Below are 25,680 nucleotides of genomic sequence, written 5' to 3'. Positions count from 1 at the left end.
ATGACTTTGCAAAATAGTGTATTTTGCCCCTTGCTGTAATACCACCAGCTTGAGATGTGCGTCTTAGCTTTGCCAACTGGGGACCTTAGGTGATTCTCTGGATCAAACAAGCCAGAGATCCTTTACCCGGTTACATGCCTCTATTTTTGTCTGATTTTAATTAAAAGAAAATAATTTAAAAGGCTAATACATGAACATGCCGCAATATAAGCAGTTAAACAATATACATGTAATAAGCGTCAAATACTTATGGGATCTGATGTTTTGTTTTAATGATTTTTTAGGAGTATGCATAGCCACTCAATACTCTCATGATGCTTTTGTTTTATAAATGACTGTTACATGTATATTTTTCAGTCATTAGACTTGCCACTACATGGACATAAAGAAATTCATATGGTTATATGCAAGCCAGCACCAGAAAATGAAGTTGTAAGTCTGCTTTACATTTGTACTTTAACATTTGCATTTGCAGTATTGATAAATATACTATCAGTATTGAATATACTGCTTATTTGATTTTTTTCGGACTTTTTTATTCTTTTTGAGTATATAAAAAAGTTAAAGGATATCCACATGGAGTACAATTCAATAAAGGTACATGTATATGTATTTGAAACTTTTAAAGAAAATGTGTCAATTGTTCTAATGTAATAAAATTGTATGTTTACTATTGTAGGTTTAAGGTACGAAATGTACAGAGGATTTAAGCAATCAGTTTATAGACAGTCACAAGTATGTTTAATGCACAACCCTCTAAGTTTACCTGCCTATTTTTAACAATGGATTTAGATTTCTTTCAAATGGAGTGATAAAGCTTTAATAACATGCGATAGATCTTTATACCACCGTTAACAATTTGATGTCGTATAATGTTATGAGTCTTTCTTCGGCATTGTCATTCCTAGACTATAAGAATTTCAATCGATAACTTTAAATTTCAACAATATTGTACCTTATATCAAGTGCAAGATTAGAAATGGGCTGGGCATTGAAGGAAACAGAAAGACTAAAAGATTTAATGAAAACCAGAGAGCCTATTTTACAAAATAAATTAAATTGGGTTTAAGAACAGGAATAAAAAAGAGGACCCATACTTAGTAACTAAGGAAATGCTGATAGTAAATACCTCAGATGAACAAAGATGATTTTCCTATGAGGAGATTTTAACTGTTCAACAAATAACAAGCTTTTAATCTAGAATGAGCCCTAAGAACAATACAGTTGATGCCACACGAGAAATAACTATTTCCGAAATAAGAAGAGATTTAGTATATTATTTTTGTTAAACTTCTATTGGAGGAATTGACATTTGTTTTGATAACAGTTTGTTTATGTACCCAAGATATGATGTTCATGGATATATAGTATTCTTATTTAGTTTTAATATTTGATTTAAGTGCATTTTTTTGTATTAAGGCAGATAATTGTTCTTTAATTTTTATAACAAAACTGTTAAGCCAATTACCAAACGTTAATAGCCTGGGCTCAAGCTACTTGGGAAAAACAAGAAGAAGTGACTACTATTTCGGAGAGACACTAGGGAAAAGTGGGAGTGGTCAGGGAAAAGTGAACACGAACGCGCATCATTCGGTAACTTTTTTTAAAATTTATAAGCATCATGTTACTTACATGCACACACCATAAGCAGGCATATTAATATGTTATATTATTTTATTGAGATTAATGTTACTTTTTCTTAAAGCTTCATATGTAAGTTACTAAATGTTTTGTAGAAAATGAAATCTGTCTGGTCATCTAGGCTGCTGCCTGAAAGATTGACTGTATTATATATTGAAATTGAATTTCTACACCTCTACCCCTTACCAAATTTATTACAGTGAAATTCATATATGATTGAGTAAAGCAAAGCTTCTTGTAATGCATTGTCCTTTTAATTGTGTCCTTTATTTCCTGGTCCCACTTAATCCATAATGATTTCATATAAGTTGATCAAGAGTATCAATAAGCATGTTCAAAATTTATTAATGACAAATCAAGACTGAAATATATTGACACATGTTGTACATGTAGTTGTCGGTACGAACTTGAATCAAGCTTAAGGAATGTTCCGTTCGAATGGAGAATTAACTGTTCACTGACTACTGTTATGAAACAAGAAGATCGAAAGAAACGCTTTGGGTTTTCTACCAAACTATCAATTGAGATTAATTTAATTAAAGTCCCAACAAACCACACGACAAATTGGCACGAATAATGTCCATTCCGTTTCCTGTTTTAAACATTTGAAATTAAAAATTAAATAATACTAGCTAGTAACCGAATATTCGATAGATTTCGAAGATTTTTACAATTTATTTTTTCATCAAACGGGCGCCATTTTGGTATGAATTGTCTTCGGAAGAATGATAACTCTGGTCAAAATATGGCTTAAAAGACGGAATATAGTCCCGATCATGTGCAAAGTCTGAAAATGAGAGGGCGACTTCACTTCGCAAGAAAATAGCAAAAAATGCACTTTTTTGAATTTTTGAAAAAAAAAATGATATTTTGATGATTTTCAAGGCGTACAATGTGACTATGTAATAAAGCATTTTGTGAAGTGTCATCAAATTCCATTCACTGGTGTGGAAAGACAATTGGATGAGAAATTGGCCCACTTGTGTAGTGGAGGGAAGGACGAACAGATACCCCTATCACTTTATAATATTCCCCAATAATAACCAGTCTTAGTTTTTCATTTGGTTGTTGCGCTTTTGAAATAAAAAATGATAAAGATTTTACATGAAATTTGGATTTTATCACTTTATAATATTCCCCAATAATAACCAGTCTTAGTTTTTCATTTGGTTGTTGCACTTTTGAGATAAAAAATGCTAAAGATTTTACATGAAATTTGCATTTTATCACTTTATAATATTCCCCAAAAATAACCAGTCTTAGTTTTTCATTTGGTTGTTGCACTTTTGAGATAAAAAAAAATGATAAAGATTTTACATGAAATTTGCATTTTGCAAGAGTTATCGTTCTTGATTCGGTTTGATTTGGTTGATTTTAGTGGGCGATTAAAGAATGATTTTCTATGAAATACAGATCGGAATGCAGAAATGATTATCGTTATGTGAATGTATACATATGAAGACTGAAAAAACATCGGTAGAATGGTGGATTTTTCTTTACCATGAATCACATTTCTATTGTTGAATTTTATGTGGACTGGTACTTAAGTTTTCAATTTGACACGATAAGATTGAATTTGCAACACTTTTAAACGTGTCCAATATCAGATATTTCTGTTCATTCATAATACCCTGGGCTGTTTCAGCTGTGTTTTGGACAACTTTGCAGACAATAACTAAAAGATGAATTTCATGCTTAAGGACGTTTTTGCTTACATTGTATAATGATGTCGAAGTTGTCTTAAAGCCAGTTGCAGGGAAGGTTGACTTGCGAACAGATAAGATAGTTTAAATATCTTGTATTCGTTTGTAATTTTGGTATATTCTTGGATATTCCGCTTTCTACACAATAATTTGATGACTGGTGTATCCCCATGATAGATGAGCCCATCCTCCGAAGGTTTATCCACCTGTTTCGAAGACATACATGTATCACTCTATTAACCAAACATATTATTTTACAAATTCGCTTGAGCAAATTATATACATGTATTAAATAGTAATCAAGGGAACCAAAGTTATAGCGGTAATCAAAAGAATCTAATCCAGGGACAAAAACCAGACATGGACAACAGACATACACAACAAAGAACATAAAGTAACTAAAATCATACATACAAAGTAACAAAAGTAAATGAGCAACATGGACCAGGTGCACCGGTAGGGTAAGCGTTCATGAAGTTAGCGGAATACTTTCTACTACAGGCATTATTTCAATGGTATCAGCACATGCAATAAAAAAAACCTAAACAATGAACTACTTATTGAGTATAATTGTTAATATTTTTATAACTATCGTATACTTCTTTAACATCTGCTCCTTGTTTTTTTTACTTATATATTTTACTGGTAGCTTCGTAAAGTATTGTATTTGTTTTTGTTCAAGAATGTATAAATCTTGAGGACAGTTTGTGCATTATATGTAGGATGTATTTAGATATGTCCACATATTACATTGTATAAATAGAATAAATAACAAAATCGTGATAACTTTACATCAAAAACTTTATTTTATTCTGAAACACAATGTTTACAATGATACTACATGCAGCCCTCGAGGAATCAACGAATAATATATTACCTACGAAGAAGTTAAACAATATAAAGTCGTGTACTCACCAATTTTTATACAATAAAATAAATCATAATAAGTCATCCAACATCATCCGAGATATTGATTCAACAGATTACAATTGACAGATACACGAATGATTAATATGGTGATAATTCTTCCGTATATACAAAGTATGTATTTGCAGAATGAGATTATAAGAAAAACTCACGTTTCTATCGACAATATGATTTGGTTCGAACTACTCAGCTACAATAGAATTACATCAATATATCATTTCAATAAAAAAGACATACATGTCAATGTCAAAACCCGAATTATGTCTAAATAAACAAAAAAAAAATTAAATATATTAATTAAAATTAAAACATGCATACTCCACTCACCCATACAACCCAATACATTATAGTGTGGATAAATGTTATCTCCACAACCTAAATCTACAATGAAGTAGATTCAACATTGTCACTATATGAAGACCTGTCAACAGTTTTGTTGTATGTTTGGTCGTCTGAACGTGAACTAAAAGACGGTTTAGATGTTGTACTATTTTTTGAAATATATGGCAGATTTTCATTAATATGGTTATTCAGCTCGCTATCAGATTTAGTACCGGTTGCCTTGATGACATCATCAGATATGTTATTTGACACCAATATTTCCTGTGCTTTTGCGCCAACCCCGCTTTGATGTTGAACTACATCATTTTTGTCTTTCTTATGCCCTTCATCTACATACTTCACATAAGGTCTGTTTTCATCACTATTTTTCAAAATACCGGTATTTGTGTTGTGATTGCTAGACACACCTATTGCTGTATTTGTCGTTTGAGGTAAAACACCAGTGGTTTTATATGGATCATCAGGAAAGTCATGGAAATCGCTCTTTTGATTTTTCCTATGTGTTTTTGATTTGACTCTGTAAAACAAGACAAAAATATAAATAAAGCGAGGAAAAATAGTACATGGCGAAAACCTCTGTGCAGCTCCAATATCAATATCAGGTATACTAATATCTACCATTTAGGAATCAATATGTTGCCAAAAAATAAACAGAAGCATTTTGTTTATTTAGTACAAAATGTGAACAAAATGATCACTTAATAGCAACAAAAACCGTTTCAAAAGCAAAATCTGCTACTACTAAAGAGGTTTCATGGATTTTAAGTCCCTTTTCGGGTATCTAATGAGGTCCACTTGTGGAAAATATATCAGTGTATTAATTTTAGTAGATGGCCAACAGTTGTCGTGATACCGAAATGATTAGAAAAAGTATACCTACTAGGCTGCCGAATGGGCACCATGGCCAGCACACAGAACCAATTTGGTTCAGAGAGCTTTTCATCACTCTATTTTGAAATACGTCAACTGAGAAATGAAATAAATCTGGATTCGGCTTCCCTTGTAATGTCATGGATCTTTTCGTGATTTTGCAATGCTTAAAACAAGTTCCCAATTAATATTCGACTCAATGATGACTGCAGGTAAGGCAGTAGGTAAACATACTTTTCAACATTCTGTACATAAATATTTTAGCCTAGCTATCTGTTCCAACAAAAATATATGCAACCGTGGTTTCTTGTTCAATATGTATGCCGAGTGGACATTTTTCTAACCCTTTTTATGAATTTTCTACAAATCCTCAGGGCGAAGCAACTGACTGCTTAGTATAAACAAAGCCGAAAAGTGGAGACATTTAATTAATGTGAAAACAATTGAACATTATATGAGCAATTGCTTTTTTCTACTCTTGTCTCGATATATTGAAGAAGCATAGGTGTGCGGCCTCTTTCATCTTTGCACGGTTTGGTGATCCGTAAAACACGTGTCGTCCATTATATACAAATGTTTTATTTCATGACTTCTTTAATCATGCAACAAGGACAATACAGTACAACATATAGATATGATTATTATGTGTTACAATTCTACGGAAAATGTCTTGTCGAAACGTAAATTAATTGAAATTTTAATACAGAGGTAGTTTGGCACGTATTGTCGTTTTTAAGTATTTGATAAATTGATCCCATGTATTCAAAAAATCAATTATAACAAAAATAAACGGATTGATAATGAATGAACTGAATATTAAGGATAAATGATTAATATCAACATTTAAATATAACACGTCTAACATCTGCATAATTGAAAGACACTACCACAGGATGAAAGCATGCATGGAGTAGGTGGAAAAAAATAATAAAAGAAATGAAAGTAAAATAATGATCCTTTTCGATTCATTCTCCCACAATTTTAGTCCCAAAGGTTCGTGCGAAATAAGGTATTTAAAAAATTCAGCCATCTGCTGCTGAGAAGAGATCCTAATACGGCAGGGGACTGAAACGTTCCGGATACCATTTTTCATTTAAAGTACACCTGTTTACCATAACATATATTACATCTGTCTATGTATAAATGTTTATCTACATTTAATCAATATATCCACCAAATTTCAACTTTTAATTTAAAGTTTTACAAATTTGACCAGGGTAACTTGGTGTGTGAAACAGTGCGCCTCAGTGTAACTGTATAGTGCACCCTGAGATTAAAGCATCTAGCTGTACAATGTTCTTTCCGTCGGATCAGATCACATAGAAACTCAGCTTTAAAAGAGTTAAGGGATAGTCAGCAAGTGTAGGAGCACAATTTGTTTCCATTGGAATGCCGAACGTTTGTTGAAAAACGCATCCACCACACTTGACAAATATATTGTCGATCACAAATTCCATTATTTTGAACATCTTTTTTTGTATATTTGGAAGATGTTTTGGAATTACTTCCAAATGATCTTCCAAATATGTCCAAAGATGTATAATATGTTTGCGTCGGGATCTTATCTGAGTATGGGGGATAGAAATATAAAGTGTTGAAAAATCATAGATTTTAATGCTATTTTATTCGGATAACAATCTTGAATTGAGATTCTCCCGAAGATCTTTCGCATTTTTCAGGATCCACATTGAATTGATACAACAACGGGAGTAACAAGTGATGTGGTTTGACTGGAGAACCTCATTGACGGGTGTGAGTATAGAAGTTAAAAGTTTTCATGCCTAATGAAGTCCTTATATAATTATGTACAAGTACATTACTTAAATATTTTCAAAAACGTATCTGTAGGCAAGTCACAATATATATAGTTAGATTTTATAGAATACATATTACTTTATTCGTTGATGTTAATTTAATTTTTAAAATAGATATAGTGACAGGCTTGACACAGAAGTGTTTCGGGTTGCCAAGGAGAGCTTAACAAACGAAGAAATTTTTTATTTGCTTTACAAAATGGGCGCACGGAAGCTAATAGAACAGTTTGTGGTGCATTACTTGAATTATATATTTTTGTATTGCTTTCTTTTTTAATTTACAATTTCAACCAATGCATTGCCTATTTTAGTGAGTGCACTTTCACCTGCCTCAATCTATCCAGAAGCCATGCAAAAATGATGCATCTGAAATTATCTGTAGTAAATGGCAATATTTGACAATATGATTTGTTCGTGACTAGTACAATTCACATATAACAGACAACACTTGTAATTCATATATCACAATTTTTATCTGCTTTTATCTGTCTGTACAGAAATATCAACATATATAATATTAATAATGTCAAATCAGGTTTTTTTAACATATCAAACAACAATCAACATAAGGTCTGCAAGATTTAGAGAAATAAAATGTTCTGTGGGATACATATTGAAATATCTCCAAATCTAAACAGTCTAAACAGTTTGGTCAAATATTGACACAAATTTAAACTTCGCAGCTGTCATTAATTTAGTATTAGGCACAAAATAGAAATCATTGAGATGGAATCCATCTCTGTGAGCCTAGCCATGGTATTTAGGCAATATATACAATGTCCGAAATGGATTTTGAAAAGCTTGTAGACTCGAAATGTTCTATTTTTAATAGGGCACTCATATTCTATAGAAATATTTACCAGTTGAGAAAGAAGTATGAATCAAATGCATTCCAGACACAAATTTGTCACTAAAACCTGACATACATTTTTTATGATATCTTACCACATGCAAAATATCAAAACCCTACATCTAAAGACCAAAAAGTTATAGTCCGGACACGAGTCACTGAAAAAACAGGAATTTAACATTGTGGTCACAATTCAAAGTCACAGGCCATTATCCATGGTACCTGACACACATTGTTTAAGTGATCTACCCACATGTCAAATATCAAAAGCCCATATCCAAAGACAAATAAGTTACAGCCTGGACACAAGTTTGTCACTAGAAATTTGACCTTGAGGTCAATGTTCAAAGGTCATTGGCCACTTTGCATGGCACGCAATAAATCGTGTACAGATGATCTATTAAAATACATAGTATCAAAAGCCTACATTGAAAGACAAAAAAGGAGAAGAGTTTGTAATGGACGGACAGACGGACCGAGGGACAGAATAATCAATTTACGGCAACCTCCACTTTTTGTTACAGGGCCCTAAAAAATTGGGTCAATTTTTTTAAATTGACATAAAGTTTTATGGCCAAACATCCCAATTCAAAATTAGGTATAAATCCGCATAATCTCATTTTATAATTCTTAATTTTTAATGAAATCAAGAATATACATACAACGTACATATGACATAAAATATAATTTTAAACAATAACGATAACAGGTAACTTAAGGAGGTAGATATAGGATAAGGGACATAACTATTGATATCAATGATATGTTTGTATCATATTCAATTTCACCAAAGCCTATCAAGTGTTCATTTGGCACAGAATGAAATAAATTCAAGTTACTTTGATGCTTACATGAAATTGATGTTAAATACTTTACACAAACATTCCAATGATTTGTAAGAGTTATGTCCCTTACCCTAGATCTATCATTTTAACGGAACTCCATTATTAAAAAAATCAGGCCAAAAATCTAAATGCATGAACAAGTTTGCAGATTCAGCATATCAAAGCAACCCAACCCAGAAAAATCTAGATATTATAATCATTTGACGGAATTTATCTCTGTGCACCCCATCTTAATTTTTTTTTAAGACAGACTGATAGAAAACAATATGCTGAATATCAGACAATTAAGTGCTTTGCAGGGTGCAGCTTTCAACTACCACAGAGGTTGAACCTTGATCAGTTGGGGAAAGTAGGGACACATCATTCAAACTTTCAATTTGTTTACAATTAGATATTTGACACAGGAGAAAAATTTAACCAGAACAGAATTGGTTAAATTTTGACTGTTAATCCAAATTGGTTCAGTCAAAACCTGCAACATCAATAGGGATATATAGTACCTTGTGGCACAATTGAAAAGCAATTCACTCACTTTCTCACAATTATTCGCCCAGAAATAATAATAAAGTTGTTTTTGGCTCCTTTGTGATCCCTTATTCTTGCTTGGCTCAAGTCACAATGCCAATATAGAGTTTCCTAGAGCATACCATGAAACAACTGCAGTAACCAAACCCTGAACAGTTGGGACAAGTGTGGATACAATGTTAGATTTGGGTACATTTAACCAGAGAGATAATTATGGATACAATATAGGACAAAATTTTAAATTCCATTAAAACTTTTCAAAATCACACCAAAAATAAAATTTCATTTTTTTTCAGGTGTGGCACCTTTGACCCCTTATAACTTGAAAACCATAAGAGATAGGTGAAATCTGATAGAAAAAAAGCAGTCCAATTCGAAAGACGTGGCCACTCTGACCTTGTAACGTGAAAAACTTTACATAATATCTGAAAAATGATTGCAAAATGCAAGCAGGGATTGTTATTAGGAATCCAAGTTGGACAAAAATTTACAACGAGTTATTTTCTTGACAAAAATGCATGTTTCTGGAGCTTAATTCAGAAAATGTCAAGTCGCTTCCCCAAAAATAAATACAAGTGTTCCCTTGGTGTTATGGCATCTTGTAGTACAATTGCAAATGGTCCACCCACTAATAGTCAAGTTATTGTCTGGGTATCGGACAAATGAACGTTTTTGCCCTGAATTTCTGACAAAAACAATATCAAAGACATTCCAATGCTTTTACTGGAGTTATATGCAAAAGAGTTTTACTCTAATTTAATAGTATCTTTCTAAACATGCATAAAAATGTGTTTCTTTAATTTTAAAGCCTCATTAATTAGCCTTAATTAACTGATAAGTATAAACACAGGAGGCTGACATTTTTTCCCAAAATGCATCATGATTATGACGTATCTGTGGCACTTATCTTATCAAGTAATGCTTAATCTCAACATGTGGTCATACAAGAAACAAAGTGTGTGTGAAGTAGAAAATATAATTCAAAACAATTGTATTATGAAAAATATCAAAACTGAGAATTGAAAACAGTTTTGAAAAAAATCAATATAATAATTCGAGGCAGAACAGCAGGTCATCAGACAAAAATTAGATGTAAATAATATTATACTTTTATAATTTGTTTACAACAAAAAGAAGATAACTGATGAAAAAAGTTTTTCTCTTTGTTTGCACTGCATGAAATTTCAAATTCAAGAATATTGACTACTTTATTTTGTAAAAAAATCTTTCAAAATATTTTTTTAAATAACTTTTGATTTTGTCTTCCAATAAATTGAATGATCTCTAAAATTGAGTAAGGTATAGAACAAAAATATATAATACATCAGCATTGTCAATGACAACAAATATACGTCCTTTTTGTTCCATTATTATCTTGTGTATATTCCATTTAATAGAAATGTAAACTTCACTTACAAGTAAAATAAATTTTCACAAACACATTCATAATTTTCTATTTGTGAAAAACTGTACATTTTTCACAGTTTTAGGGTTGTTTACCTAATACTACATCAGATCAAGTGCCACATTTACATCATACTTAGTGCTGCCATCTGGTAATTTTGCAGTAAGGGAGATCATTTTATTGCAAATATGGCTGTCCCCTGTAACCATAAATTTAGATCAATTATCCTCTCTCTAATTAAGTAATTAAAAACAATATATGAAAATTCACTTCAGATTCTTCTTGTATTATGTAAAGACTATCAAAATATTCAACATGTTGAAAAGGGTTCCTATTCCCTTTAAATTTTATGAAAAGCTGTTTTTGCCTTTTGCCGCTGATTATTGAATAGTCGAGGCCACAATACCTTAAATCAAAACCAAGCCTCCTTTTGTGATTTGGAACCCTGTTATAAAATATCATAACGATCAAGAAAAAAATTTCAAGCTATTGAATGAAAACCAAGTGTCTACAAACGATTTCGACAACACGGACAATGATAACAGCATACATGTACATGTAACATTATATAACCACAATTTTGCAGTCGTTTTAAAAATTTTAAAATCTTGAGTCCAGATAAGCAAAAATGTTAGAGAAGATTCAAAGTACAGGTAAACGTCATATTAATCCCCGTACATGTACATATAGGTGTTAACTTAGGAGAATCATACATAAGTCCTTAACCTATAAAGCCTGCAAAAATGGCTATTCGTACATGATATCTTACAACAATTGAAATGTTTTTGTTGGTAAGAATTCCACTAGTTCAATCAATAATTGAATCAAGTCACATTTAATAAATTTAAAAAAACTGGTTTATTAGTTTTTCATCCAGTCAAATATATAAGAATAATTAAGGGAACCAAAGTTATAGCGGCCATCAAAAGAATGTAAACCAGAAGATGTAAAACAGGCATACACAACAAAGAACATAAGGTAAGTAAAATAATACATAAAAGGTAACAAAAGCAAATGAGCAACTCGGACTCCATTAAAAACTGGGAGCATGGACTAGGTAATGTACGCATCCTCTGCTTTTCAAGAAACACCCACCAAGTTGCTCATAAAAAGTCAAGTCCGGGGTACACGAAAGAGGAAAATGACACTATGACACGTTGAACCAATCAGTTTACGTAGCGCTGATGGATACACCGTAAAGATCCACGAGTTCATGACGACGAACATAAAATTTCTGTAGTGATAAATTCAATCTTTTAGCCACAAAACCCTGCTCCAGGAGACTAATTGTTAGAAGTCTAGCCCGATGTGAAGATAATACGTCATCTATATAGCGGAACCTGAGATTTAAGGATCTAGCTAAACGATATTCTTTCTTTCGGATCAAAACAGCTATAAAGTCAGCCTCATAAGAGTGAAGGAATAGGTCGGCAAGTAGAGAAGCACATTTTTTTCCCCATTGGAATACCGCCCTTTTAGTAAAATACGCGTCCATCATACTGAACAAATATGTTGTCGACTAACATTTCCAGCATTCTGTAAACATCTTTTTTGTATATTTGGAAGATGATTTGGAACAATTTCTTACAAAGCATGAAAAACAACGATGTATAATATTTTTAAGTCAGGATTTTAATTGAGTATAGGGAATAGAAGTATACAGCGTTGAAAAATCAAAGGTTTTAATGCTATTATATTCTGGTAATAGTCTTGAACTGGTGGTCTCCAGAATACTTGTTACTCAAAAACGAAACAAACTTAGAGCCTGAATTAAGCAAATGTGTTTCATTTTGTATACCACACATATGAAATTTACAATGAATGTATGATCAGTATGAGTATTTTGTTCCCTGACTTTGCAACTCGTCAAACGTCCCCAAAAGAACCCAAAAAGTATAAATCATGGTAGTTCGGAACATGAAATACCAATTACATCATATCCTACTGAAGCATAAATTCGCCAAGGTATTTTACATTGAAAACAACAGTAACAACAAAATTACCGAACACTTATCCGATTCATAACTAATTCAAGTCCATAATAAATCTGGCAAAATAGACACAGCACCACCGCAGCAGCTGGTACCACAATGACCCTGACTTGGTACAGTCATTTCAAACAAAATGGTGGGTTAAATCTAGGTTTTAACATCGCGCTATACGATTCCCTCTTCAATTACGGCGTGACTATTCAATTTCAACGATTTTTCGGTTGGTAACGGTAAATATTTTACATTTAATTACCGTCAGTGTTATCGACTCAATCGTGATACCATAAAGGAGATATGAGACGTTAGGCTACATAATTATACATATACATTTTCAGACCCTTCTATGCGTACATTATTTTCCCTGTATCAATTTGATCCGATGGAGCAGTGTAGCGAATAGAGTCGTCACATTCTGTTTGTATATATTGAATTGTATACTCGATGTCACATACAGCACATTTTCGAATTGAAGCTCCACTTTTTTAATTGTCGGGGCTTATCACTGGAGTTGTCTCTCTTTTATTTATTCTGAAAATTGTTCGTATATATGCATGACGTGTTAGTACCAACGAGTCGCTTATTGCCTTAAATCGTGCGTAACAAATCCTTACGGGAAAATCCCATACTAATATCCGCCATATTGGTTTCTATGGGACGATTTGTTTACAACCAAAGTTCGTAAGTTCCCGTGTGACAATCCTCTGCTTGAAAAACTTCTTGGTATTGTACATTGTTCGCATAGAAGAAATCCGAGATATCCGAACTAACGCCGAAATGCATCATGGGTTCTTCGGTTTTTGGACAAACCATTTAAACGTAAACATTATCTCCTAGCAACCCGATCACTGTAAACATGGCCGACTTTTGACAATGTAAATATTAGGACCGAGAAATAAAATCTCACCGGAATTTAACGATTAAATGTTAAGGGAGAAGCCGTTTGGCTTAACGAATGAGCAAGTCATTTAAGACTTTAAACGACGGTAGGTATTAATAATGTCGTAGAAAATATATTTATTCAAGTGTTAACGGTATCTTATTTATGTGACGCCGAGTACAGTGACATGTATCGTTAATTTGATACTCTATCCGACATAATAACACCTAACTGAGCTGTTCGGTACTACCATACATCGTGTACTAAGTTACAGCCTTAGAATAATCCAACGAGGATATATACACATATATTTAGTTTAATCCTATTTAATATCCCAAAATAAATTTGACGTTTAACTACAGGAGGACAAAAAATCTAGATTTCTTGTTTTTCGAGGAGGGGTACAAAGGTAGGCTTTTACTGAAAAAGTATAGGGAATATTTTGGCGACAAATTGCTTGGTAAATGAAACACATAAATTTACCTGAACTCTATCACATTTAGTATATGTTTTCATTAAATTCTAAAGCAATGCGTTCCATATTTGTATACAAAAAGCGATATCCGAAATAATTTTTCGTGTTTCATTGACAATCATTTACCTTGTTTTGTATACCGAAAGTGCTGTCATTATAATTATCAAAAAGCCAACGATGCCACTGCCAACTCCGATCAACACTGTAATTGTCATGAAAAACATACTTTGTATTAATGTTATATAAATCAATTTACAAATAGTTACAAAACGACCTAGGCATGTAACAATACATATAAAACATATTTTATCCTTAACTTCTCACTAATAAAACGCGTTAAACAAACCTTGAGATGATTGTTGCAATGCATTTTAATTGTTTTTGTTTAAAGATTAATTTCTTGAAATCTTTATTGTCAACAATTTTGTTGATATTACACTGTGTCTTCAAAATGTAACAGTTGCATCGACTTACTTTTTGTTTCATTGGCGATGGTCTTTTTTACCATTGTTGTTGATGAAGTTACGATTATGGAACTTTGTATTTCGGTTGAAGTATGGTGTTGAACGTTTGAAGAAGTTGGTTGTAGTTTGTGAGTTGACTCGAACTCTTCTGTAATTGCCGTATTTGTAGTAGAATGAATTGGGATAGTTGTTTTAATTTCAACTGTACTACCCGCAGTAGAACCTAGATTGGTAGACTGATATGATATAGTACTCTCTCCGATTGAACTATGTTCCAGCTCTGTGTATGTAGTCTCCCTTGATTCGGATATAGTCGTTGAACTGTCATTTTCTGAAATATTTTCAAAGTGTTACTATGCTTGACTTGTTTTGCCTAAACTCTTCACTCAAATATGATCATTTAGACATCGTCGAAAACAATTCTGTCTGTAAAGTCAGTCCTGTAAGTCCAAAATGTCGTGAAATATGCCCCATACATTGTTATTATAACTTTCGTAAATGCTATAAAGGCCTATGACAGAAAATGGATAAATCGAAAACAAAAAGACCTTCCCTGAATAAGAGTGATATAAACTATGAGGTGTTTGATCTTGAACGGAATGACAGTTCTTAGTCAATCTAACATCAGTTGGAGGTCAAACAATTGTCTTCTTGAAACCCTTATTACTATATTATTATTGAAATGAAATATCATCCAGACCTATTTTTGTTCAGTTCTTAATATTATTTTTCCTCATACTCAGTCGAAATCCCGACGAAAAGGCATTATACATCGCTTCTATAAAAAGGATTGAACACCTAAATACAAATACGTAGAACTTGTCAATGCTTTGTTAAAAACGGTTCAAAATCATCTTATAAACAGACAGAAGAAGATGGTGTCAAAAAGCTGGGATTTTCGAAAGACGACATGTAAAACTAGTATTGTGGAAGTGTTTTTCAACAGAGGGCATTCTAACCGTAGCAAATTATTTCACGAGCGTGCCATATTATGAACAACTCGGCAGGTATTTTATCAAAATACAGAGGCCGGTGCATCTGATCCATGTTCTCAGTTTATGGTGGAGTACAGGTTACTGATTTGCATTTGTTTCATTATAAGTATTATATTAGAAATTTTATGATCTTTGTTGTGTTTGTCTATTTTCCCAGTTAGGTATTTAGTATACTCATTGGATTACCGCTCGAGTATTGGTTCCCTTTACTAGTCTTGAAAACAAAACAAAACTGAGTCTCGGCGGGTGTTTCTAGAAAAGCAGAGGACGCTTACTCTACTGGTGCACCTGGTCCATGCTCCCAGTTTTTAGTGGAGTCCAAGTTGCTCATTTACTTTTGTTACTTTGTATGTATGATTTTATTTACTTTATGTTTTTTTTTTTTTTTTTTTTGTTGTGTATGTCTGTTTTCCCTGTCTGCTCTTTGTCCCTGGATTACATTGTTTTGATTACCTCTATAACCTTGGTTCCCTTGATTACTCTTAGATTGCAATTATTTTTCATTTCATTATGCTGAGAAGTCATGCAACATGAGTTCTGAAACTCTGCATTACCTCAAAACTTAAGTTTAGTAGATAATATATAATATGAAAGGAATACAAAAAGAATTTTGAAAAAAGTGTGGTTCGAATTGTAAGTTAAAGATATAAATGTAAGGGAACTAATTCCAAAACTTACGCGTCGATTTATTGGATTCACTAATATGTATTTCTTTGGAGGTAGACTCAGAACCGCTGCTTGTTATCCATGTACTGGAATCTTGGTACGATGTCATATCGGTTGTTTGCATTCCGTCTGTTGTAACATATCCCTTAGTAGACGTGACTGTCGAATTATCTATAAAATGTGTGGAACATTTATGAAAAGCATGTATTAACAATACTGACATGGACTTCAATAATATCATTCCGTCAATAGTTCTTAGAATGCTGCAATTCTTAACAAAAGGTAGTTTGATATTTAATTATCATACCCTTTTAAAGTCTGATAGTAATGAAAAAAACTAATTAACTCACATTTTAAGAGATGAAAGAATAAGCAAGGGGAATAATATTCGAGCTGAAATCAAACGATTGTAACAGGAACAAAGACTTCACAACATGAACATGAAATAACCAAACTAACATGTTCAAATAAACACAAAAGAAAATGATCATCTCGGACTCCATTGAAATACTAGGAACATGGACCAGATGCTCCGGTAGTGTAAACAGTCTCTGCTTTTCTCGAAGCACCTATCTACTCATATTTTTTTAGTCCAGGGTTGACGAAAGAGGATATAAAAACTATGACACGTTGAACAAATCAGTTTTCTTTTTTCGGTGCAGATGGATACACCCAAACGATCCATGAGTTCTTGATGACAACCCTGAAATATATAGTGATGGCTTCTATCTTCCAGCAACATAAACCTGTTCCAGAGGCCTTATGATATAGTTTTCTTTTACTTTTTCGTCCATTCCGGACTTGACTTTTAATGATTAACTCGGTTTTTAGTGGAGTCCGAGTTGCTCATTTATTTACTTTTGTTACTTTGTATGTATTATGTTTGTTACTTGAAGTTCTCTCTTGTGTTTACTGTTTTCCATGTCTGGTCTTTGTCCCTGGATTACATTCTTTGGTTTCTGCTAGAATCTCTGTTTCCTGGATTGAACAGCAGCGGACGCGTACCAATGGTTCATGTCAAAGTGTTATGTGTATTCAGGGTTGCTCAGTTACATTTGTTTTTAATTGCGTGTTTGTTTTGATTATTTCGTGTTCTTTGTTATGTATGTCTTTTTCTTTCTTGACTATGATTTTTACTACCTTAATTTCTCTGCCAACCTCAGCTCAATTTATAGAGAAAAAAAACCATGTTCTCCTCTCTAGTGGCTTTTTGTTCTAGAAAGATGATTTGTTCCAATTTTTTTTAATGTCCTGTAACTACTTGATTCGTTCTGTGATAATACTTACATATGCATTTTATTACTAATTGACGTTTTCAAAAAATACACAAACAGTAAAAAAATCACAAGAGAAAACGTATTTTTATTTGCATTTTGCGTCAGTAATTTTTACTCCTTCTTCGCTTGAAATGATTTTGCAATATCGAGTGTTTACATACTGGGTAAGATTTATTCTAGTGTAATTGTAGATAGATGAGTGATGCGCAGAGTGTTTGTGATAGGATAACACATGAACGCAAAACTATATTTGGCATATTTTGTTTACAAACCTTTTATACAATAAAATCCAGGAACTGTGTCATCCTTGCAACTATGTTCCTTTTTTGAACATGAATTAAATGAACATGCTATTGTGAAACACGCATTTTCGTCAAGCCCATCGCGATCAGGTAAATCTACAAAAAGACAAAGAACAGAAAAATAAAGCACTGGAATGAAGCTCTTGTTTTGAAAAAAAAATGAATCAAAAACCTGTCATTCATTGTCAGTCTTATTGCCCCCTTCTCATTAAAACTATATGTGTTGTATACAACCTATTTGATTTTTTTCCGCTCTTGTTTTGCGTGCTGATGGAGTAAATGGATTCAACAATATACCGTCAGTAGTAAAATATGTTTTATATTTCTTGTTTGAAAAATTATGCTTGAGTTGCAGTCTTTATTATAATGAGACAGAAGTTGAATCATGCATCTAAAAAACCAACCAAACTTACTTTTATTTCTACTTCTGAAACAGGCACCCACAAATTAATTAATCTTAGTTTGTCATTCGATTGAAGCACTTTCGAGATAAAAAAAAAACATGTATATATTGTGTGTTAGATTGTCAATTTGCAAGCGTAATTGTTCTTGATTTGGTTTACTTTGATTAATTTTAGTGGGAGTTGAAAGTACAGTTTTCTAATAATACAGTTCAGAGTTTAAAAAGGACAGTCGTACCTAAAATATATTGAAAATGTAGAGTGAAAAAGCAACCATTGGAGTTTTCGTCATCACGAATGAACTGTGCAACAGACATTCTGAATCTTACATGGACTGGTATTTAATATGTTCATTCGATTTCATCTCCTTATCATATATGTGTACCACAATATACATTGTACTACCTGAACCATGTCTAACAGATAATTCGATGGCAGGAATTCTAACAGCTGATAGTTCTTCTTCACTTTGTAACAAAGTAATCATATTGTTTTTGCAGAATGGGTGATCTTTCTTCCAATACTTAATATCTACCAAATGAAAATCAAGAATTAAGGTATTGCATGTTTTGGTTTTAAATTACTGAACGTTCATTAACGTAAATCAAATTTCGTACGGATACTTAAATATAGAATTTTAAAAGCTATCAAAATATCTTTCTAATGCAATTTTTTTGAATACGGAGTTAGATAAGAGAAAATAAAACAGTAAGAAGATAGAACATCTTCAAACGTTTCTGGTTTAATATATTTTGTATATAAGAGGTTTCAGCATTACGTAACAAACTTAGGACAATATACAACAAACCATTAAGTAAAAAAAAACTAAGAACTCCGATGTATTGGACTTTTGTGTAAAACTCAGAACATCCAACTGAATTGCTCTTCAACAGATAACATAAAGTTCTTCAAGACAAATATTACCTAATAAAGATTTGCTTCTCAGTGGCGTATCAGGTACATTGAAATGACATTTTCTGTTCAGGAAAGTTTTATTTGAGACTGTAAAGATACAGAAAAAAACATTCAAAAAAGCAAACAAAATAAAACGAACAAAAACAAAACGAAACAAAAAACATAACAAAACAAAACAAAAACAAAAACCAACAAAATAAAGAAAAACAAAACACAAAAATGTTAACCTGATATTTTTAAACTGTAACACGCTTAAGCAAATATAACACGAAATATGTAATCATATACTACATATTTTTTTGTCTGTTTTTACAATATGCATATCTGCAAGCGATTAGGAATTATACAATGTACTTTATACTGTACTATATATTTTGTCATCTTAAAGGAAAACAAAAACAAGTTAAAACAACAACACATATGTATGCTATATATTTTAACCCGGTTTGGTGCCTGCTATCTCTTATAAGCACACTGTTTACGGGATATACGTCAGCAAAGATGTACAATGGAATATATGGGTCTTCCGGTTGAACACATGTCTGCATGTAGCATGCCTACTTATTTTTAGTGAAGTTTGGAGGTTCAAAATCTCCGCTCCGAAAATGCAAAATTACTAGTAAAATGGGAAGATTACACTCAACACAAACGGTTTCAGTTTCAAACAATGATTCACATAAATTTTATCTTTTGTTTATAAACTAAGATACTATGGTTAGATCACAATACCAATCTGCTGTTCTTTCAGTTATAAATAAACTGTATGTATAGCAAACAATCAAAAAATGGAAAGTTAATAAAATAGTCTTATAAATTCCAAATTTCCCATACCACACTAAAAAGTCAGTTTTCAATTTGTTATAAAACAATCGTATTGTAACTGCTTAACCCACTTTAAACTGTATATTTGTTAAAAGGTATTCTTAGTCTATGTGAGTGTGTAGATATTTCTTACACTATAAAGCCAATGTTCGGTGATTGTATTTTCGCTCCCATTTGTCGTTGTACAATTTTAAAATTAACAGATAAATCATTGAAATGTTATATTTTCTACATTATAAGGTATTCAACTACTCATTCACAACTTTTGATATTAAAGCTATTACTAGTTAAATGTTGATTTCAATCAATTCTTAATTAAGCTTAATTAAGTTGATTGGATTTCATTTTTTTTTTTTTTTGTAGAAAATTTATTAAATACTGTCCTACTAGTAAGAAAACCGATAAACTCATAACCCTATATGAACAATATAACGGTATTTTTTAAATATTTCACTTATTCATTATCCTTATTTTAAAAATCTTTTAAATTTAAAAAAATGATAATATATCATTTTATTTTAAAAATAGTCTGCTAGCATCCATACATTTTACAGAAATTTGTCAATTTTAAGTATTTGATTACTATATGAGTCGCAGCCATCCACATGATTGTAATTTGGACAAACTCAGCACTCTAGTCATTATTTTAGACCCTTTTGGAACTTTAGTGCTCGCACTCATACATTTTGCAAAAATATGTTAATTTTAAGAATTGTGATTGAAATATAAGTGTAAAAGTTACCAGATTGTTACTTATATTTACAATTTTTATTTTTATACATGAATAATGGACTGTTAGGGAATTTAAAAGTGCTCCCATTCGTACATGTTGTAAGAATATAACATGCTTGAAGAATTTTGAATCAAATTGATGTGTCGCAGGCACCCACATAATTGTGATATGGACAAATTTAGCATTTAGTCATAAATTTAAGACCCTTTTAGAATTTAAAAGTGCTTGCAATCATACATTTCGCAAAGAGTAATCAAAAGAATGCAATCCAGGGACAAAAACAGATATGGAAAACAGACATACACAACAAAGAACATAAAGTAACTAAAATCATACATACAAAGTAACAAAAGTAAATGAGCAAATCGGACTCCACAAAAATATGGGAGCATGGACCAGGTGCACTGGTAGGGTAAGCGTCCTCTGCTTTTCTAGAAACACCCGCCGAGTTGCTCATAAAAAGTCAAGTCCGGGGTACACAAACGAGGAAAGGAAAACTATGACTCGTTGAAAAAATCAGTTTTCATGGTGCTGATGGATACACCATAACAATCCACGAGTTCATGATGACGACCATAAAACTTCTGTAGTGATGACTTCAATCTTGTAGTACAGGCGCATGCATGTATGTGCATATACACAGATTCAATACAGCTGTATACAACACCTTGTTTTTGTATAAAAAGATGAATGCAGAAAAAAATTTAAAAGCGTACGATGCATATAAAAATGTAAAAAAAAAACCTAGCAGAATAGAATTAAATATCGGTTTAAACTATTGTTCATTGATTCTTTTCATATCGATGTAAGGCGAAGATTCTTTTGTATTTTGTTTACATTCCCTGTTAGACTAATGATAATTTGTTTCATCATAATATGAACTTATTTACACATACCAGTATGTATATAAATAATAAATGATTGCACTACTTTTATTCCATATAAATCTCAATATATATCAAAATTGTAATATACCAATGTAAAGCCAAAGTGCTGGGTCATTAGTGCTGTCCATCCTGTTAGTACAATGCAGATAATCGACATGTTGATACATGTCATCTGACAACCCACAAATGCATATATGATCCACCTGAAATGTCATTTAAATACAAATACTAATCAAATATATCGATAAAACCAATTCTTTCCATCTTAATATGTATGAACACATGTATGATATGTATCTATTTTTTTACGTAGCACTCAACATAAGAATCATGCAAAATGTGATTCATGGTTGGAAAGTCTACATATTTTTATTTTTGATATGTTCTTTAAAATGTCATAGTAAACAGAAAGTAACATGCGGTTTTTCATATCGCCCATGTTCATAGGAGATACAAATTATATAGAATGAACTGTAGATTTCAAAATTAAGGGAAATAACTCTATAAATGACACTCAAATACAATAGAATCTATTGTTTTTTCTATGTTGATTATCTCCTAAGAGCAGGCAGCTATGAATGAAAAATTACACATTTCACAACATAGACCCATAAGACAACCTAATTACAAAAATAAAAATATGTAGCCTTTTTTGGGGTGTATCACATTTTTCCGATTTTGCATGATACTTACATGGACTGCTATTTAAGTCCGGTATTGATCGTTATGTTGATTTTTCATTGTTTGCTTTCACTTTTGATGAAATGTAAGTTGTATTACTTTATTGAAGTACATTTTGTTTATATTTAAATCACGTTGGTTTAATCTTACCTGTTTTCTCTACCCAACTCGACTCGAATGATTAGTGGGAAAGAGATAGTTTAATACTGCATTTAGATAATAATCACAATGTATAAATCCGTTTATATTCATAAACTATCTAATTTAAATTCGATATATTCTGTACTTACACTTTGTGCGAACTTATATCCAGCTTGACTTTGCCCTTTCTGTAGGCATTGTGATGTACATTTTTGAAGGTTTTTTCTACCTGCGCCAACTAGCCCAAACGAGCTATCTCTTAATCTCACACAATCTAAAATAATATAAAATAAAAGGAAAATATTCGTTGTTTTAAAAACCATAAATGTAACAATATGATTGATAGAGCGGCACTGCTACTCGGACATTTAAAGGGGAAAGGAGCACCTCGATTTATATAGATGCCTAGATCAAGTAGATTTAACACTCTGAATGCCATCGCTTATATAAATCTGGGTATAACATAAATGGACTACAAATTTATTATTATTTCTGATATTGTAGAGTTTTGAAAATGTTTTATGTAAAACAAACCTTATATCACCTATTACAGATGGACATATCCTAGCAAATATGTGTGGCGTGTTTAATCATTGCATTTTCCTTAAACTCTTTTCTACACGACAAGTCACAATCGTTTGTTTCAAGTTTATTGATGTAATTGGTCTGATACCCACTCTTGGACAATCTCATAATAAATTGGGCTATAAGTAGATAACTAACGACAACTTTTGGAATATATCTAAAAACAAATATATCATCCAGACAGAAAAATATAAAAAAAATAGAAGATGTGGTATGATTTATCCACCAAAAGCCACAGGTGAACACACGGTCTTCAAAGATTGGCGAACAAAAAGGCTAGCTGTAAAAGGCCCGTAAGTGAAGAAGTAGAAACTATTTATAAAAGACGAAAATCGATCTAATCTATGAAGAATAACAATAGACATATTAAAGACAACGACAAGAACTGGACTACAGGTTCCTGGCTTGGAAAATGCACTTAATGTATGTGACGGGGTTTAATATATTTGTGAACGCTCAACACTGCCCCTAACCAAGGACAGCGGTAGAAAAATACAAAAAAAATAATAACAAGAATAAATAAAAACTATAGAAATGTGTTGAATTCGGACTTTAAAATATATAAATTTGTGTTCTTTTAATAACCGACATATCGTACGTGTGTCCTGCATTATCGCAGTTAGTACTATTGTTGTGAGTACTTCAGTCTTTAGTATTATATTTGTAATAATGCCTACAACTGTTTGAAATATAATAAACTAAACTTTTGCATTATTTATTTTTTACGTGTACAGCAGTTAATTCATAGAATTAAAAGAATGATTCATCTTTGCAACATTCAATGTACAATATATACTCACTTATAACAAATAATTTTAAAAATTGTAAGAGACTAAGTGACCTAATATAACAAAGTGTTTGCGTCTATTCATTTGAAAATGGTTAAAAACATTGAATATTTCCTAAACACTTTAAGTTTTGAAGGTTTATAATATATCACTTATAATTTTCTTTGACATTTTTACATTAATCTTTGTTAAGAAAATTCTTTGTTACATGGCAGTTGAGAATATTACGTACCTTTTATAATAAGCCAAGGGGAATATTTAAGGTAATTTCCGGACCATATATCATCATCTTTAAAGTGTCTTGATTGTATCATATCCTCCATATTTGCAAGGCGTTTATTGATAAAAAGACAATGATCAACAGCGGCTGTCCAATTCATCGACACATTGACAAAATTAATAGCTAAAACACACATCATACGATATAAAAACAATCACTGTATGTTTCACAAGCAGATAATTGCACTTGTAATATTTCATTGTTGTAGTTTTCAAAAACTATGCGCATTGCCTGGAACGCATTTGAAATATTTTTGATTTATACAAAAAAGAAATGGAATGAGCTTAAGTTATTGGCTATACATGTATTACATTTATTTCTACCATAAACTTTCAGAAGTAAATTATGTAACAAGATAATGTTAATAGATTAGAAAAAATATCGAATTTAGATTACAATACACAAAACGTTCATATAATAACTACATAATAAATAAACTCACCCCATTCGTCTAATGACACAACAAAGTTGATCGGAACTAATGACACAACAATGAAAAACCTTGTATCCATGATCATGACCAACACTAATTATTCTTTATCAGGTAAAGTAAAGCCAGTATCTAGCAGGGTAATTTGCACTTATATTGTCAAATAATACATTCTCTGTCTTGATACCAAAGAATTGATTAACACTCACTTGTAGTCAGAAACAAACACCTTATCACAAAAATTCCTGTCGATCAATATTGATTACAACATTTGAAAGAGTAATCAAGGGAACCAAGGTTATAGCGGTAATCAAAAGAATGTAATCTAGGGACAAAGACCAGACATGGAAAACAGACATACACAACAAAGAACATATAGTAACTAAAATTATACATACAAAGTAACAAAAGTAAATGGGCATCTCGGACTCCACTAAAAACTGGGAGCAAGGACCAGGTGCACCGGTAGGGTAAGCGTCCTCTGCTTTTCTAAAAACACCTAATACTAACATGCTGATTGAAATATTATGTACACTGAGTGTCATTACATGCACCCTGATATTGATTTTATCTCAAAATCCCAATAATCATAAAGGCGAATATGACCACTTCTTTATCTGCCAAAATTTAAAACTAATTAAATTTGAAAATAACTTAAAAGCTTAACTGATATTCCAAGTAATGTATTTCAGATACGATACAAACAATATATTTTTTGAAGTTTACCAAATTCACAATCATATTCTCCAGCAACATAAAAGTAAACTGGAAGTAAAGACGAAACAATAAATACAGAGGCAAGAAATTCCTGACTTGGTATAGTCACACAAATGCGCAAGGTTAAAGTTAGTTATAGTCCATTTTCATCATTTCACATTAATACATGCAAAACTGAACAAATTCAGATTACCTGATGCTAAGTCGGTGCCCTTGGAAGTCTCGTGAACATTAAAATGACACTTCCGCTCAGGAAAAATTGTATTTGAAACTGTATTTCACGGCAATAAATATAAAAAAAAAACATGACCATCAAATGAAATACAACCCT

At 31.9% G+C, this 25,680-nt stretch overlaps 1 protein-coding gene across 3 annotated transcripts; it reads right to left on the bottom strand.

Annotated features, from left to right (window-relative positions):
* Positions 1–4,147: 4,147 nt before the first annotated feature.
* LOC148599002 (uncharacterized) lies at positions 4,148–24,848 on the bottom strand. 3 transcript variants are annotated; one of them, XM_088561755.1, is made up of 11 exons: positions 24,645–24,848; positions 24,155–24,325; positions 22,699–22,823; positions 21,816–21,930; positions 19,295–19,372; positions 18,776–18,901; positions 17,940–18,065; positions 16,403–16,561; positions 14,740–15,060; positions 14,392–14,467; positions 4,148–5,130 (listed from the first exon to the last, which is right to left on the bottom strand). In XM_088561755.1, the coding sequence occupies exons 1-11, from the start codon at positions 24,718–24,720 to the stop codon at positions 4,653–4,655; spliced, it is 1,851 nt and encodes a 616-aa protein (XP_088417881.1). In that variant the 5' UTR covers positions 24,721–24,848; the 3' UTR covers positions 4,148–4,652. The 3 variants fall into 3 exon arrangements, with proteins under 3 accessions (XP_088417881.1, XP_088417882.1, XP_088417883.1); XM_088561756.1 differs by lacking the exon at positions 19,295–19,372; XM_088561757.1 differs by lacking the exon at positions 14,392–14,467 and having other exon boundaries at positions 4,879–5,130.
* Positions 24,849–25,680: the final 832 nt, after the last annotated feature.

Source organism: Perna viridis, chromosome 14 (assembly GCF_037379345.1).
Source record: "Perna viridis isolate PV_CMFRI_1.1 ecotype Kerala chromosome 14, ASM3737934v1, whole genome shotgun sequence".
NCBI lineage: Eukaryota > Metazoa > Mollusca > Bivalvia > Mytilida > Mytilidae > Perna > Perna viridis.
This window is presented reverse-complemented; position numbering and strand designations above follow the sequence as displayed.

Bases quoted from the DNA above. Each gene is read 5' to 3' on its own strand.
- LOC148599002 (XM_088561755.1), bottom strand. From the start codon at position 24,720: ATGATCATGGATACAAGGTTTTTCATTGTTGTGTCATTAGTTCCGATC. The intron at 22,824-24,154 runs GTACGTAATATT...ATATTATTTTAG, and splicing joins CCCTTGGCTTATTATAAAAG to ATTGTGTGAGATTAAGAGAT. The intron at 15,061-16,402 runs GTAAGTTTTGGA...AAAATATTTCAG, and splicing joins TGAATCCAATAAATCGACGC to AAAATGACAGTTCAACGACT.